Genomic DNA, 17,825 nt, shown 5'->3' with positions numbered 1-17,825 from the left:
AAAAGTTTACAGAGAAGCCTTAACTGGGGTCAGCCATATACCAAGCCCTGATAATCCCATCGGCACATTTCTTTCTCAAGTCAATGTCCTTGGGTAGCTTCTAACGCAGGGAAACACATTCCAAACACAGGGGAGTGAGTGGGAAGCCTCCAGTTGCCCAGGTCCAGCTCCTGGGTCAACCTTGTGATGACCTTCCCCAACAGGCCATTTGCATTTCATTTTGTCACTTGCTTTACATTTTCTTTGTCATTTCTTAATAGGTTATACTTGTCTTCTCATTGACTAATTAGAATTCTTCTTCTTTTTTTAATGTTAATCCTTTGCCTGCTTGTATGTTAAAATTATTTTCCATCCTCGCAAATATTTTTTCCACCCCGTCCTGTACCTTTTCACTTTGTGCTATTTTTCACTGTTTAGAATGTTCTTTTTTATACAGTCATATTTGTAGATCTTTCTTACTAATTTTTAACTCCTTAAGTGAATTTTCATCTAAAATTAATTAATCCAGAGAAAGGGAAACTTTCTAAAACATAACAGAAATTAAATAAATAAAATTAAACTTCAGGTGCTTAATTGACATATTTCCATAGTGTATAGTTCAGTCATGCAACTTTCCCTTAAATATCTCATGGCTAATCCTAAACATCTTGAATGTTTTATTTTAGAGAGGAACAATTTGCCCATCATAATATAATACACAAATATTAAATAAAATGTGGGAAATAGAGAACAGAGAAAAGAAAAACCATTAGTCCTAATATGCAGATAACCATGTTAGTGTTTTGGTGTATTTCTTTACTTTTTTTTCTCTTCTTTTCCTCCTCCTCCTCCTTTTTATTTATTTATTTTTATCCTCACCCAAGGACTTTTTTTTTTTTTTTTCATTTATCTTCAGATAGAGCAGGGGGGAGAGTGGGGGGAAAGAGAGAGAGAGAGAGAAAAGAGAGAAAGAGAGAGAGAGAGAGAGAGAGAGAGACATCGATGTGAGAGACACATATTGACTGGTTGCCACCCACAGGACCCCAACTGGGGCCGGGGACAAACTGCAACTGAGGTATGTGCCCTTAGCGGAAACTGAACCCAGGACTCTCTGGTCTGTGGGCCGACGCTCTAACCACTGAGCCAAACTGGCCAGGGCTAGTCCTCCTTCTTTTTAAACATACTCCTTAAGTAATCACAATTAAGAGAGGGTTTTAAATTGAGGTTTTGCTAAGAGGTAGTACTTCAGAAGTTGCTTTTTAAATGCATGATTGTCTAATTAGTTTTTGGAGGACTTACTTCATCAAAATGTAGATAAATCTCTTTTCTTTTTAAAATAGAAGGGTTCCAAACTGTCAGCATAAACACTTTTGTGACAAGATCTTGTAACTGACTTGTAATACTAGGGTACCCCTGACTGTGCTGTCAGTCATCATGATACACTGATTGCACCGTGTCTGAAGACAAATGTCAGGTATGTGTCACAGTACATAACAGAGCATTAGGCAGTGCACTTGCCAGCAATTACTCTTAAGTTTAGTTGCTATGCATTCAATCAGATCAGGTCTGCCAAGAGATGCTTTCCACCCGTTTGTTTATTTTTCATTCTGCTGTTAGCCTAGCCCTAGACCATTTTTATTTCTCAGTATATGTAGAAATAGATTTGCATGAGTGTTTACTGGGTAGTAAAGTTGGTTCTTTTATACTTTAGGATATATTTCTTACAGATGTCATGTACAATTCTTTTCTCATAAACAGCATTACTCACTTTAAAATCTTTCAGTGGATATCATAATCAGAGGTTTAGCGACAGGATGTTAAATAACTAAAATTGTTTTAAATTTTTAGATGGCAACCTTTGTGTTTCTATTTTTTTTCCTTTCTTTGCTGAGAGATAATTAGGATAGATATAATTAAATACATATTACAGATGAGGCAATTCAGTCTCAGAATTGTAGTTATATATCCAGAAGATAGAAAACTTCAGGTCTTTTGGTCCCTCGTGACAAGCTAAACGGGGAAAAATTGCACTTATTTGGACTATCTATACCCTTGTATAATTCAAAACAATTATAAATACATTTTATATTATTTTTTCTTACCTATAATTTGAGTTAGTTGCATGTGTTACTTAGATGTTGATCCTAATTAGATAGCCAGAGAAACATGTTTTCTGTGTTTATTCATTTGACATGATTAATCCATCTGAAATGGATTTTATGTCTGTATATTTTTCATTTTATGTTTACTTATATAAAAAAACCTTTCCAATAATCATATTGAAGATGCATTTTTTTTGCATATTCTACTCAGAATTAGATAGGTAAAATAGAATAAATATTGTTTTGTGGTAGTTTAAATTCTGTTTTGTATGGAAGAAAGAAAAAAAGATTTAAAAATGTATTTAGTCACTAATTAAAATGGATTAGAGTGGATAGTAAGTGCTATAACTTTGCTGAGTAAACCCAAAAGATATGGCAAAAAAATCTGGGAAAAGTGGCAGGTGAAAGACAAGAGAAAAACTCTCTAAAGGTGATTACACATTGTGGTTTATTTTTCAGGGGCAGTGAAGAAATACTTATCACCCTGGCTGGTTTGGCTCAGCGGTTAGAGCACTGGCCTGCAGTCTAGAGAGACCCGAGTTTGGTTCTCGCTAAGGGCATATACTTTGGTTGCAGTTTGTCCCCGGCCCTGGTTGGGTCATGCTGGTGGCAGCCACTTGATGTGTCCCTTTCACATCAATGTTTCTCTCTCTCTCTCTTCCTCTCACTCTATCTGAATAAAAAATGGAAAAATGTCCTTGGGTGAGGATAAAAAAAATAAAAAGAAATACTTATCCACTTTCTGTGTTTTGAGCTTGCACGATTTCAGTCTTCTAGCTTACAAGTAGAAATTTTCTAGGAGAGGTTCTCAGAAATCATTCTGGAGGTTGTTCCTAGGTGGTTAAATCTCTGTGCAAATGTTTGCTATGTGTGTAGTATATTCTTCAAGAAATAGAATTGAAATTTTGCTTTATCTAAAAATGACAATGCTGTGATTTATTTTGATTTTGGTGAGCAGAAATAATAAAATGGATAGCCCCTTTGGGGATTTATTATTTCGGTAATTGCCTCCTTTGTGTTAATACAGATAAAAGAATTGATTCACAGGGAACATTATTTTGTGAAGAAAATAGACATTTTTCCTTTGTATTATTGCATAACCATTTGCGAAAGCAGATTGACTATTTTATTTTGTTTTATGATTTTTCTTTAAATAGAATATTTTGCTTATTCTTGCCTTTACTGAAAAATTGTCTTTTGTTGGTGAAAATCAATAATAACTGCTCCCAAGAAGGACATTGTATTTTCTTTTAATTTTATGAGTTTTCATTTTAAAAATGTATATCTCAACAGAAGTGATGAAGATGAGTACCAACTACAATTTAATTTGCTTATCTTGTATACTCTAGTCTAGTTTCTTTAACATCTTTTCTTTGGTATTTTTTTATATGACTTCATGTTAAGTTTCACTACCATACAGCCTTGATGAGCTTAAGGATGACAATAACCACTGGATTGTTGAGGCAACTTATGTAAATTGTAGTTGCAAAACAACTTTTAGTTTTCTGCATACTGATTGTTTTAATTAGTCTGTATTGAATGATAGTAATATATGAATGAAATACGTACACATGACTGTTGACCTATTAATGACATCTAGTAAATTAATGTTATTACTTTAAATTATTTACTAGTTGTGTGTTGTTCTTTTTCTTTCTTTCTTTTTTTTTAATCCTCACCTGAGGATATTTTTCCATTTTTGTTCAGAGAGAGTGGAAGGGAGAGAGAGGAAGAGAGGGAGAGAGAGAGAAGCATCGATGTGAGAGAGACACATTGACTGGCTGCTGCCTGCATGACCTAGACCAGGGCTGGGGACAAACCACAACCGAGGTACATGCCCTTGACTAGAATCAAACTCATGACTCATTGGTCCGCGGGCTGATGACTTATTTATATAGTTATTTATTTATTTTAATTTGGGTATCTTTGGTGGTTATAAGAAAGCACTCTCCAATTTAGGTTTTTTTGTCTGTTTAGTGTATAACCAGTTCAAATACTCATGTGATCTTACATTGGATATATAAACTTACCTAAGTGGTAAAGCCTTTTGAGACATGATCATTATTTAGATATTTCTCATGGAGGTTTTTCTAATGTCTTTATTTTATGGGAGGTGTCACTAAGACTACCTTCTTAGAATAAACCTGGTCAAAAGTATCCTGAGATGGTTGATATTTGGCTCTCCGTAGAAGCAACATATCTTGAGAGGTAATAAATGTGTCTTAAGAGATCAAAAAAAAAAAAAAAAAAAATGCCCAGCCCTCTCAGAATATGAGTTATTAGTGAATGAGAAGAGGAATGTTTTCATTTATTTCAGTTATGAATAAATGTTAACAGAAGATAGAATTATAAATGTTTAAAAAAATTCATATACTAGAGATTGGCTCATTTTTTAATGGAACTCGGCTTGTCTAACTCTACTCTGAACTGTTCAGATGTTCTATAGCCTTTCTTTATGTATGTGATGTGTGTGAGGGGTGGTGCACATGCTTCTGTATTATTTTCCTTTTACTGACACTTATTGTGCATGTATGGTTGTATGAGTTTGCACTTTAAGTTGCCACCTCCAAAATTAGATCAGAGGCTTTAAAGTTTTGCATAATATGGTGTTTTATATATATTTTAGTGTCCTGTAGAATGGGAGCTCAAAATATATTTGCTAATCAATAGTTCCTAGACTCAGTCTGATTTTTTTTTTACTAGTGAAAACTCATATTTAAGTATGTTTTTAAATCAAAACATTTTTAAAAGAACTGTAAAGTTTTTCCTTTCTCTAATGCTTTTCCAGTAGGTCTAAAACTGTTTTAAAAAGTCATTTATTTTATTGCATGTACTATGGTAGGTGAAAAAGTATCTTTTATAAAATGACTTCATCTTTGTGTTTTAACATTAATATCCTTATTATAAACTATTTTTTCAGAATTTTTCTCTATATCTCTTTCCTTCTCTTTTGGTGATTTTATAAATGTAAGTTAAAAAAATAGATTAATCATGCCTTTTTTTTTTTTCAGGTTGCTATGGAGTTGATGGAGAGAGTGACTCTATTATGAGTTCGGCTTCTGAAAACTCCACTGAACCATGGTTTTGTGATGCCTGTAAATGTGGTGTCTCCCCCAGCTGTGAACTGTGTCCTAATCAGGATGGAATCTTCAAGGAGACAGATGCTGGCAGGTTGATGTCACAGTTCTGCTGGGTTGATATATCTGCTTTACAATGTATCTGCCTCTGACTATTCTAAATTCTGACTTTCTGAGTTACACCCTTTCATTCGATCACTTTTTTGTATCTTCTTGGCAAAGAGTAAATGAACAGTAGGCCAAAGATCAGAGCAGGGAGGAGGAAAGACCATTTACTGAGTACCTACATTTGCCTTTATACCCATTATAATCCTAATATTAACCCTATGGTGAGACGAGTTATAAAGTTTCTGATTTTACAGATGTAGTACCTATTTTTTTATATATATATTTAAAAAATTTTTATTTTATTTTATTTATATACCTAAGGCTCAGATCACTTAAGTAATTTTCATTTTCTCAAAACCACAAGCTGGTGAATAGTCAAGTTTGAACCCATACTTTTTGACTCCAAGAATATATTAGAAGATAAGACCCATATAGTGATTTAAAAGGGGAAGTTTAATTTAAAGAATTATTAAGCTATGATAAAAAAAAAAAAAAAGTAACCATAAGATATAAAAGAATTCTAAATGTGGAAGGGTAGCCCCTTCTCCCAGGCTGGCGTTCCGACCTTGTTGGAGAAGATGAGGGTGCAGCCTACTGGATGGCAGAGAAGTCTAATGGTTTGCCTTGACCAGAACTAATCTGTTTCTTGGCAAGTACAGGTGGCTGAGTACAGGTTGCAGAGGAAGCTGAGGCCCTATATGTGGTGTCTGTGTTTCGAGAGCCACAGAAAAGTGATCTCCAGTCCAGGCCTGCAAGGTCACTGAGGGATGACGCATGTGGTTGGGGCAGGGCTCCCATCCTCCATTGCTGCTGAGAAGCCCTTTCCTCCTGCAATGTCCTCCACCTCTCTAAGAAGGCTTAACATCATGCTCACTGTAAAGCAGACATGCTTGCTGGACGGCTTCTGTCCATTTTTGCAGAGCAGATGTGGAAAGGTGGATTTGGAGCTAAGAGGCAATACATTGTTAACTGGCTCAGGCCTATGTTCTTTTCACTGCTGTGTTCACACTCATCTTTATTATCACCTCTGAGCAGTTTGTCATCAGTATAGTGTTGCTGTCTTTCATGTTTTCTCCCCACAGACCACCATATGGATGGATGACTGAAATGTAAGGGTAGTCCCCAATCTTTTATATTTGGTGGATTACTCCCCACACCACCTCCCATCTCCCCCCACCCCCCAAAAAAGGAGGTGCTGAGTTTTTTTTTTAATTTTGCAACATAAAGACATTTTAGTATTTTCAACAAACTTGTTTAATATTTTAACAATAACAAAATAACCTATAAAAAATAATCACCATCATTTCTCATATTTTAGCATTGGAAAGGGTAGAATACATTCTGTCCCCAAATAAAGGATCGGATTTTAAATGTAATAAATATTACTTTAGTAAAGTAAAAAAAAGAAATATTTTACTTACTTTTCTCATTTTTGCCTCAATTGGTACGTAGGCCCTTGAGAAATGTTGTCATATAACATTGTGGGGGCACACTTTACCATAAACTCGGAGAACCCTGTGTGTCGATGTGTAGAAAAAAGGTTAAACTTTTTACCTCTTTATTCTCATTGCCCATCCCAGAAATAAAATAAAAGAAATATATAACAAAGAATTTGATGTGTTGACATGAGTCTGTGGGCTATATCATAGACACGGGCATTTTTTTATGTTTGGACTGACTGTGGCCTAGAATTAGGGAATTTAGTACTGCATTTATTATATATATATTTTTCCTGCTTTTACTGTTATTAGTCTTTATTTTATGCTGAATTTACCCCCAGGCCATAAGTTTTTGTTTCTTCAGTTTCTCCTGGGATATCTTTTTCTTCTGTGCAACCTCCTCTTCTGGTTTAGGAACAACCTGCTCTTTCTCAGTAGGATCCTGTCTCGGTGTGGCAGGGGGAGCTCATGTGTGGCTTAACTGGCCCTGAGCTCTGCAATCCTACGCTGCATCTTGGGAGCTTTGTTCACCTGGATGTGCTCAATGACCAGAGAATCTGTGTCTAAACCCTTGAGTTCAGCATTGCTGTCTGCATTGTTAAGCATGTGCAGCAAAAACTCAGCAGGTTTGAGGCCACTGACTCTGCATCCAGCCCCACTGTTTGGCCTGGGCACACCTACCAACTCTACCATTGTAACTATGGAAAGGCACACACTGCTTCTGTAAGGTGACATCCTTCAGATACTTGGTGGCCTTCGAATATGCATGTCTTTGATGGCCTGGGCAGTCTCCCTAGTGTTCTTAAAGTGAAAACGAAGAATTGAACCTCTTGATTTGTATGATTTTGTGGGGTTTTCTGGGTCAAGTGAATAGCAAACCATTTTCAGAGGTCACCTCTGGCTGCTTTTGGGAAGAGCTAGTACTGCATTTAAAGTGTGTGCTTTTGCCCTGACTAGTTTGGCTCAGTGGTTGAGCATTGGCCTGCGGACCATAGAGTCCTGGGTTTGGTTCCCGCTAGGGGCACATACCACAAAAACAAAACAAAACAAATAAAGTGGATGCTTTCAAGTTGGACTCCCTGTATTTGGATTCTTGTACTTTTTTTTAGCAACTGTGATTTTACTGAAGCTTTTTAACCTTTTTGTGCCTCAGTTTCCTTTAGCACTTTGAGAAGATGAAATGAGATGATTCACGTAAAACATTTATACAGTCTCTAAAACATATTAAGTGCTCACTGAATGTCACCTTAGTTCAGCTGCTGCTGCTGCTGCTGCTAGCGCTTTCTTATTAAAATATTATTCTACTAATTTAATGTAATCATAGAGTGCCCACTGCCTAAGGTCTTTCTGGTAACTCTTCAGTTCTGAGAGTTGAAGTTTATGGAGGTAAATTGTGGTGAATAAATAAGGCAACTTTGGAAAACATAGAACTTCCTTTCAGGGAGGAGAATTTTTGTTTGTTCGTTTGTTAATAATTTGAAAGTTCTATTGAATATCTTTAAAGTAGATGTCTCTTCATGCTATCACAATCCACAAAACAACTTATAAAGTTGTTTCTGAGTGAAGAAAAGGGAGGCCTCCTTAACCATTCAGACTTACTGAGAGATATTTGCATCGACTCCGTGGGCCTTATATCTATAAGCACTTCCCTTGATTGTGCAGTCTGGCAAAAGCTCTTTCTACTATTTGAACAATTTATTTATGTTTATGTCCACACTCACCTATAGGCTATAGTGGAAGTTATAGGTCTTGTTTCAAGGCAAAAGAAAGACAAGAAGATTTGGCAAGGCATCTAGTATTCTAGCTGCACATGGAAAATGGAAAAGAAAGAACAGTGAAAGGAAAGAATGAAAAGGTTTTGAAATTGACCTCTATCACATGGGCTAATTAGACTTATTTCCCTGTTTCTGATGGTAGAAAATGATGTAATTGAATGTGAGAAAACCGTCAGTATATTCTTGTCATTAAATTTTTATTTTATTTCTTAAAGTATTTTACCCTGTCTTAAGTGGTTTAATAAACCTGATTATGGGAAATATTAAACACACTCTAGTATCTAGAGACAGCACGATAACTGCAAGCAGGTCACGTTCATTGTCATGACTTCCAGACTGCCTGTGGTGCTCTGTTCCTAGCAGATACCTGGTGTTTAATTGGTGAATGAAGAAATGAGGGACTGAAAATAACATATTGCAATTGAATTTGTTTTTTTTTTAATCTTCTACCGAGGATATTTTTCTATTGACTTTGATAGAGTGGTGTGGAGGGAGGGAGGGAGGGAAAGAGAGAGAGAGAGAGATAAAGACAGAAATAAAGAGAGAGGGACATCAGTGTGAGAGAGACACATTGATTGGTTGCCTCCCGCACAACCCTGACCAGGGCCTGGGATCGAACCTGCAACCCAGGTGCATCCCCTTGACCGGAATTGAACCCGAGACTCTTTGGTCCACAGCTGGCTTTCTAATCACTGAGCCAAATTGGCCAGGGCTTGAATTTGTTTTATATGTTGTGAAGGCACTACAAATTCAAAGCATTTCAGAATAAAATTGGACTAATTTGACTAGTATTAATAGCTCCTATTCTGAAATGAGTCTTTTGTGATGTATTTTTCTCCTTATTTTGCTTTATTAAAATATGTGAATTTAAAAGAACCTATTAATAGTTTCTATACTAGAATGACAAGTCTGACTCTTTGTGTTTTGGTGGTTTTATGTGGTGCTTGTTTTCTGCCCCTTTCCCCAATCAACATCTGTCATCATAGCTCCAAGCAAAATGGGTGGTAAAGTAACAAGGAAGATTATTCCTTTTTGATTTCTTGATTTGCCTTAATCACAAAGTTCTAAGGCATGTGCAGCTAAACAAATGAACAAAAAGTTTTTCACAACAGGTATTAATAAGGAGCAACATTGCCTCAGCTTTTTGATATGCATTTTAATAAAGATGCATGTTGGCATCCTCTCATGAGTGGTTGGGGGAAATGATACCCTTGTGTGCCAATCACACTGAAATGGCAGTTTATATCTGTAGTACTTGCATGACTTGTACTGAAACATTTTAAGAAGGTCAGTATGAAGTGAGCAGCCAGCTGTTGGATTTATCAAAGATAAGCTCCTGTAGGGTACAGCAGCATTTACTACACCAGTGGAGCATGAAAAAACTGCGTAAATTAAATCGAGAAAGCTGCTTGTTGCAGATGTGTATCTTTATATTGAACTCCACAGGATGCCTTTGGGAGGGTGGATTAAAACATTCTATCAAGAACAATCTCAAAACCTTGGACTTTATTCCAATAAAAAAAAAAATTTTTTTTAAAGATGTGTAACTATTTTCCCAAGTACCTCTATACAATGATTCTTAGTTTTATTTCGTTAAAACACATAGTGCATCACAAAACAGAACCATGTAGCAATCATAGGCTCCTGTGATAAAGCAGAATTTGTTGTTAATATATTCACAAGGGTAAGAGAGGTGTGATACATCTCATTTTTACCCTCTTTTTTACAGAAGTGGTACAGATCTGTTTAAATTTGAAAATCCAGTGATCCGTATTTGTTTGGTTATAAGCATACAGAAACAGAGCCTAATATATAAAAAAGGTTCAGAGCAGTTAACAAAAAACAAAAACAGAGTTAGAATCAACTGGTGTTTATTTGTTCTTTTTTAGTGCACTGAAACTTTGAGCATTCTTTGTTTAGTGTTGCAGCATCAGTCAGACTTTAAAAAATTTGTATGTGGGGACTGTTTTATAACACATAGGTTGTATGGTGAAGAGATGAGTGAATGAAATATGACTTTCTTATATCGCTATAACTGTTCTGTACAGTTTTCTAGCCATCAGTTGTAACCTGGAAAGAAAGTCAAGGTGCACACTAAAAATTGTTTGAAAATATGTCCTTAAGGATTACCCTCTAGAAAAAATGTAACAAGAACAATTTTACCTGATTACTGTAGAGTAACTTCAAAGTTCTTAAATTAGGACCCTCCATTTTCAAAGTTCTTAAAATAGAGAATATTTTTTTCACGCATATGAAAAAGATTTTTTGTTTCATTTGATTAATGGTTTTGTGCAAACATTTAAGACTAAGAGGGCAAAGATCAGTGAATTTTAAGTGAAAGGCACTTATGGTTGTTAGTGTGCAGCTGGGAAGGCGGTGCTCATTGCAGTCTCTCGTTCTGTAACAAAATAGCATCATTCTATATGTGTTCCATATTCTTCAGTTATATGTCTGAGATTTTGAAATCTGACCATAGAACTTTCTCAGTAGTTATCTGAGATGGTGTATGTTTTATGTGCATTTTCCTTGTGGACATTTTATAAAAGGGTTTGATAAGAAAAATCATATGTTCTTTTCTTACAGATGGGTTCACATTGTTTGTGCCCTGTATGTTCCTGGAGTAGCATTTGGAGATATTGACAAATTACGACCAGTAACACTAACTGAAATGAATTATTCCAAATATGGTGCCAAGGTGAGACACTGTTTTTGATGTCTAAAATATTAAGTTTTTACTTATTAGTTTATATGGCTTTTTACTTATATTACTGACTGCAGAGATGCTAATCATGCTGTTTGTATAACAGTTAGCACTAAATCATTATTTATATTCATTTTCTCAGAAAGCCAAAAATGTATAAATTCTTCCATGTATTTTTAATTTAGAATAACCTGTCAGGATAAAGTGGTAATTGATACTACGACTACTTCCCTGACATTTAACACATTGCCTAGTATACAGTGAGTTCTCAGAACAAATCCTTATTTTTAATTAGTTGGATCAAATAATTTTTTATCAATTTTTTACTTTACTTTTGGAGTGGAATTTATCAAAATAGTGAAAAAGAGTATAGGAAGCACTTGTTATTTTGCTCAGATTTCAAGGACTGGTTTTATTGTTATGACTACATAACCCGTCGAGCAAATGATTCTTAGCCTTGATTGTTTATGAATTGGTTTTTAGCCCAGCTGTTGTGGCTCAGTGGATTGAGCATCCTCTCATGGACTGAGAGGTCCTGGTTCGATTCCAGGTCAGGATACATGCACGGTTTCAGGCTCCATCCCCAGTGGGGGGCATGCAGAATGCAGCAGATCGATGTTTCTCTCTCACATTAATGTTTCTTTCTCTCTCTCTTTAAAATAAATAAATAGGTTTTTTTGACTGACCTTTTGGATTATAAATGTTAAAAATACCCACTTATTAATTTAAACAGGTATATAATTACTACAGACTCCCTGGAATACTAGAATTAATTGAGCTCCAATATGTTCTTTTTCCATTACTATTTATTGGGAAATTGTGAAGGAAGACTCTTGAATAGCATAAGTAACACATTAAAGGTGGTGTGGGAAACTTAGAGACTGTAGAAAAATTTTGATATTGGACATTTAGAAATTTGACAGTTTCTGCTCTTACAGTCAGAATATCTTCCTTAGGCACTAACCACCCCCATGCTCCACCCTGCACCCCCTTGCACTCCAGTACTTTTGTGCTTTAGTTTGGGTAATTTTTGTTAAACTGTCTGCAGCTTTGCCCTCCAGTATTAGCTAAAGACCCCAGGGCAGAAAGTGGGCCCAAGCACTGAACTTACTTTCCTGGTCCTCAGGTAATTCTGCACTATCTTGTTACTTCTCTGTGCCTTTAAGGTCCACAGTTTCTGGTTAAGCCACAAGAATACAAATTACCTAGTCCATCATTATTGGAAGTAGAAGTTACTACTTTTGATAGCAGCTCCATAATTGACAAGCACAGATCTAGAAGGAACCGGCTTGTATACCAATTTTTAATTGGTATACATTATTATCATAAATATAAATCTAGGAACAAAAAGATAGTAACTAGATACTATTTTATATAACTGAAGCCAGCAATGACCTCTAGACTGAAGAGTCATTAAATGTCCAATTGTCAGCTGATTTTTTCATTATCACTTGATTTTGAAGTATTACTAGGAAATGGAGTAGAAAATTATGTATTCTCCAGCTTCTCTGTGAAATCAAACAGCTGTGAATTATAACAGGGACAGCCTTTCTAGACCACACTGTCTACCCAGTTCCTAATCCTGATTACTTTCTCCCCTGTGTTCTCAGTTGCTTAGTTCCCTAGCATTTTAAATCATTTAGGCATTAGAGGAATATTCAATTTTCTCTGATCGGTTGTTCTATACTGTTATAAAACTTTATTGTCAGGAAATTTTTCTTTGTATTCACTCTTAAATCCCTTGCTCAATTTTGTCACATTACATTAAATTGCTCAGAAAACTATTCTAAACAATTTGGTTTGGTTCATAGTGTTGACATTTTAAAAATAATTTAGTTTTTCTTTTTCTCTACTGCCTTCTCTCTCTTTTTGTATTCCTCGCCTGAGGACATGCTTAGTCAGAGGAAGGGAGAGAGAGAGAAATATAGACACGAGAGAGAAACATTGATCACTTGCCTTCCATAGGCTCCCTGACTGGGTATTAAACCTGCAAGTCAGGTGTGTGCCCTGACCAGGGATCCAGCTGGCTGCCTTTCAGTGCAGAGGTCAACGCTCAACCACTGAGCCGCTGTGGCCCGGCTCCTTCTCTCTATTTTCTCTCTCTCCTGTTTTTTTCGGTATCATGGTTTGAATACTATTTGCTGGTATTACATGGCATACATATTCTACTTTTTTTTTCTTTTTTTCATCCTCACCCGAGGACATTTTTCCATTTTTTGTTCAGATAGAGCGGGAGGGAGAGAGAGGAAGAGAGAGAGAGAACCATCGACGTGAAGGGACACATCGAGTGGCTGCCACCCGCACGACCAACCAGGGCCGGGGACAAACTGCAACCGAGGTACGCGCCGTTAGCAGGAACCGAACCTGGGTCTCTCTGTACCGCAGGCCGACGCTCCAACCGCTGAGCCAAACTGGCCAGGGCCACATTCTACTCTTATTGGAAAAAGACCCTTCCCTAGGCAGGAAAGTATCAGGATCTGAGAGTGTTTTCACATCAGTACCCAGAGCCCTGTTCCTGCTGTTTTCATTCATGGCTGAGGTGTCCGTCTGGTGATGTCTACCCAGTAGGTAGTCACTAACTGTTACAGTATTATAACGATGTTTTTAGTGCCTACTGAAATTTTTTTCCCTTGATATGTTTCTCTCATATTTAATTTACTTAGAATACATTTACTAAATAGTACTTCCTTAATTGTCTGCTGGAAGTCTTCCACCAGTTAGCAAGTTTTTCCTTGATAAAGATTCCTGTTACCAGAGCAGTATGTATTTTGAGACTAGATTTTTTTTTTGTTTGTTTGTTTTCTCTCTAGTTAAGATAGTTAAAAGGAAAAAATAAATAAATTTGGAGGGGACTTGGGGTAATTTCAGCAATTTATACTTTTAGTTTTATAGTTTTTCCTTTTGCATACAAAAATAATATAAATAATTGACTCTATATTGTGTCCCACTACTGATTTCACCAAATTGTTTATTTAAGACTACTTTTAAGTTTCTTAAAGATATTTTTAAAATGCATGATCTCTTTGATTGTACTGCTTAGATCTTTTGATGCATTTTCTCTGACTTTTTATTCATTTTTATTCACTTTTCCAAGCAGCATTACATTGTTCTATCAGTGTAGCTTCATGGTTAAGAGCATGGAATGTAAAGTAAGATTGCTGTGGTTTGATGAATGGTTCCCAATTATTTCCTGTGTTATTTTGAGTGGATTTCTTAACCTGTCTTCACCTAAACTTTCTCAGGAGTAAAATGGGAATCCTTGTAGTACCTCATTCACATATTAGTGTAGAATACTGTCAAATGCTATTAATATGTGTCAAGTGCTTAGAATAGTGCCTAGCACATGGTAAGCCCTCAAATACCATTATTGTTGTCATTATGTCAGTGGAACTTTGGTTTATTTGAATCACACAGAGAATTACTTATTTCATATGAACTCTTGGCTTGCCTACTGTTATTGTTTGTATTGATATACTGTTGGTTCACTCTTTGTTTGCTTTTGTTTGTTTTTAAATTTAAATTAATTTATTTATTTTTGTTACGGATGTTTCTCCCTTTTCCCCCACTGATTCCCCCGTCCCCCTCCCTCCCTGCCCTCTCCCCAGCTTTGTTGTCCATGTCCGTTGTTCATGCATACATGCATATAAGTTCTGTGGTTTATCTCCCCCTCCCATCCCCTGTTCTGGGGATAGTCAGTCTGTACCCCACTTCTACGTCTCTAGGGCTACCCCATTCCTCAGATTGTTATGTTCATTATATTCCACAAATAAGTGAGATCATATGATACTTGTCTTTCTCTGTTTGGCTTGTTTTGCTTAGGATGACACTTTCCAGGTCCCTCCATGTCGTCTCAAAGGATAAGAGATCTTTCTTTCTTACAGCTGCATAGTACTCCATTGTGTATATGTACCACAGCTTTTTTATCCATTCGTCTACTGATGGACATTTGGGCTGTTTCCAGATTTTAGCTATTGTAAATAGTGCTGCTACAAACATGGGGGTACATATATTCTTTCTGATTGGTGTTTCAGGCTTCTTAGGGTATATTCCTAGAAGTGGGATCACTGGGTCAAATGGAAGTTCAATTTTTAATTTTTTGAGGTAACACCGTATTGTTTTCCATAGTGGCTGCACTAGTCTGCATTCCCACCAGCAGTGTACTAGAGTCCCCTTTTCTCCACACCCTCGCCAACACTTGTTTGATGATTTGTTGATGCTGGCCATTCTGACAGGTGTGAGGTGATACCTCATTGTTGTTTTAATTGGTTCACTCTTTGTATTTTGTAGAGCTCTGTATGAGAATGCTACCTTTGTTCTGGAAATATTTGTACTCTGAGCACTTTCCTTTTGTTCCATTGCAGGAGTGTAGCTTCTGTGAAGACGCTCGTTTTGCTAGAACTGGAGTTTGCATTAGCTGTGATGCAGGGATGTGCAGAGCCTACTTCCATGTGACTTGCGCCCAGAAGGAAGGTTTGCTTTCAGAAGCAGCAGCCGAAGAGGTAGGTTTATTTGAACCTATAGTTGATGAATTTGTTCATGAGACTTCTTATTACTCCATTATATACTACAACAGGTATGCATCATAAATTAAACATACAAGTGTATTCTTAAAGTCTTTGCCTAGCTCACTGGTCTAAAACTTCAGTAGTTAACAATATAGTCCTGGCCAGTGTGGCTCAGTTGGTTGGGCATAGTTCCATGCACTGAAAAGTTGGCGATTCAATTCCAGGTCAGGGCACGTGACCAGGTTGGGGGCTCCATCTCTGATGTGGGGAGTGCAGGAGGCAGCTGATAGATGTTCTGCTCTAACATCTATGTTTCTCTCTCTCTCTCTTACCCTCTCCCTTCCTCTCTCTCTCTCTCTCTCTCTAAGAAAAGAGTTAACAATATATATGAGTTGGTTTTTTTTTTTAGTTTTAAAGCAAGTCAGACATTTGGAAAATGTTAAAATTTTGGTAGTGAAACACAATCCAAAGTGTTTTAAAGCATTAAAATATCAGTATATTTTATATGAGAATCTGACATTGTATTTGGGTAATAATCTTGCTCTGTTACTGTCTAAATAAAATCATCACCTTGTCTTGAGAATCTGCATTTCTATCTCTTTACAATTATTTTTAATTCTATAATTTTCCTTCTAGGTTTATCAGCTTTAGATTAAGCAAACTGTTATCTTAAGTGTGTGTTTTGGAGACTCCTTAATATTCTTTCAAGGGGTCTGTGAGGTTAAAGCTATCTTCATGACAATATGAAAATGGTATATACTGTTTTTATTCTTAATTCTGTCATGAGCAACAGTGGAGATGTGCAGAGATTATATAACAATATTACATTTTGAATGTGGAAACAGTTCTGAGAATCTAGCAGTCTTCTTTTTTGTCAGTTATCTAGACATTAAAGTGATTTGCAAAAATGTAAAATGGTGCCACTTTTATTAAATCTCTATGTATGTGTGTGTGTGTGGGGGGGGTGGGTATGGGTGTGTGTGTGTGTAAAGTACAGTACTTTTCTCACATGCTCAGAGATAGTTTATCACCACTTTGACTAGGTTCTACTCCATTAGAAGGAGGAACAAGGAGATTAAGAGTGGGCAGTTTTCTTTCAAGGGCTTGGAAATTTCACACACCTCATTGGCCAGAGCTCATCACATGGCCTATCTAGCTGCAAGGAGGCTGGAGCAGAGTTCCCAGCAGGGTAGCCGTGCATCCGGTGAAAACTCAGAGGGTTCTGGTACTAACCGGAAGAAAAGGGGGAAATAGGTATTGGAAGGCAGTGGTTTTTATACTAGTTAATATTTGCTTGATGTCTCTGTTTCATTCTCTAAATAAGATTAATCCCTTGGTCATGATAGCCTTAGAATTAAGAGTTTAAAACATCTCTCAGTCTAAAATTAACTGACTAAAACAACACCAAAAATTAGTTGGGCTACTTATTCACTTTCAGATATCTTTTATGACAAAGATGACTGATCTTTTTCCTAAGTTAGGCTTGGTCCTAATGTTTAACTCACCTATGTAAGCATGAATAGGTGATAACTCAATTTCAAACTTTCCTACTTTAAAACAAAAGAATAATACTTCAGATCTGGCCATTTGGCTGAAGTTCAGTATAATCTTTATTTCAATTTAGGATTTTCTGTCACCAAAATTTAGAGCATGTCATGAAAAAGCAGGTGTAGGGTGTGTGTGTGTGTGTGTGTGTGTGTGTGAATGTAACCTTCTGTCTACATTTTTATATTTTATATTTATAGCATATGCTGTAGTTATTATTAAGTCCATTTTACTAATGAGTTAACAACAGAGGCCCAAAGATGTTTAACAACTTGTTTGAAGCTGTAAAACCCATAAATAGTAGAGTTAAAACTTGTATCCAGGGTTTTATATTTTTTAATTTTGTGACCTTATCTACAGTGTTAAAGTATGATATCTGTGGATATCACACTACAGAATTGCATCTTTTTTTTTATGTTAAGCATGCCTTAGATTCTTTTTTAGTTATTATTTCTCTTTCTGTTTTTTGTTTGTTTTGTTTTTAGTGTCATCATTTCTCTTTGGGTTGTAAAACTCCACCTTACTAAGAGACCCTTTTACTATAACTTAGATAAAACCTGTATGGATAGCTTATCTTTATTTCTCCTCCTTGAG

The 17,825-nt window shown here is 36.2% G+C and overlaps 1 protein-coding gene across 4 annotated transcripts in view; it reads left to right on the top strand.

Moving 5' to 3' along the window:
- Window positions 1-17,825, top strand: part of PHF14 (PHD finger protein 14) — a 178,650-nt gene that overhangs the window by 39,327 nt on the left and 121,498 nt on the right. For all 4 annotated transcript variants that reach the window (XM_036246815.1, XM_036246817.1, XM_036246816.1 and 1 more), the window contains 3 exons: window positions 5,093-5,252; window positions 11,064-11,175; window positions 15,543-15,680. In XM_036246815.1, the coding sequence (XP_036102708.1) occupies window positions 5,093-5,252; window positions 11,064-11,175; window positions 15,543-15,680 (410 nt within the window). The remainder of the gene's footprint in view (window positions 1-5,092; window positions 5,253-11,063; window positions 11,176-15,542; window positions 15,681-17,825) is intronic.

Source organism: Molossus molossus, unplaced genomic scaffold, assembly GCF_014108415.1.
Source record: "Molossus molossus isolate mMolMol1 unplaced genomic scaffold, mMolMol1.p scaffold_m16_p_7, whole genome shotgun sequence".
Taxonomy (NCBI): Eukaryota; Metazoa; Chordata; class Mammalia; order Chiroptera; family Molossidae; genus Molossus; species Molossus molossus.
Note: the sequence above shows the minus strand (reverse complement) of the source record. Positions and strands in the feature narration are given on the sequence as shown.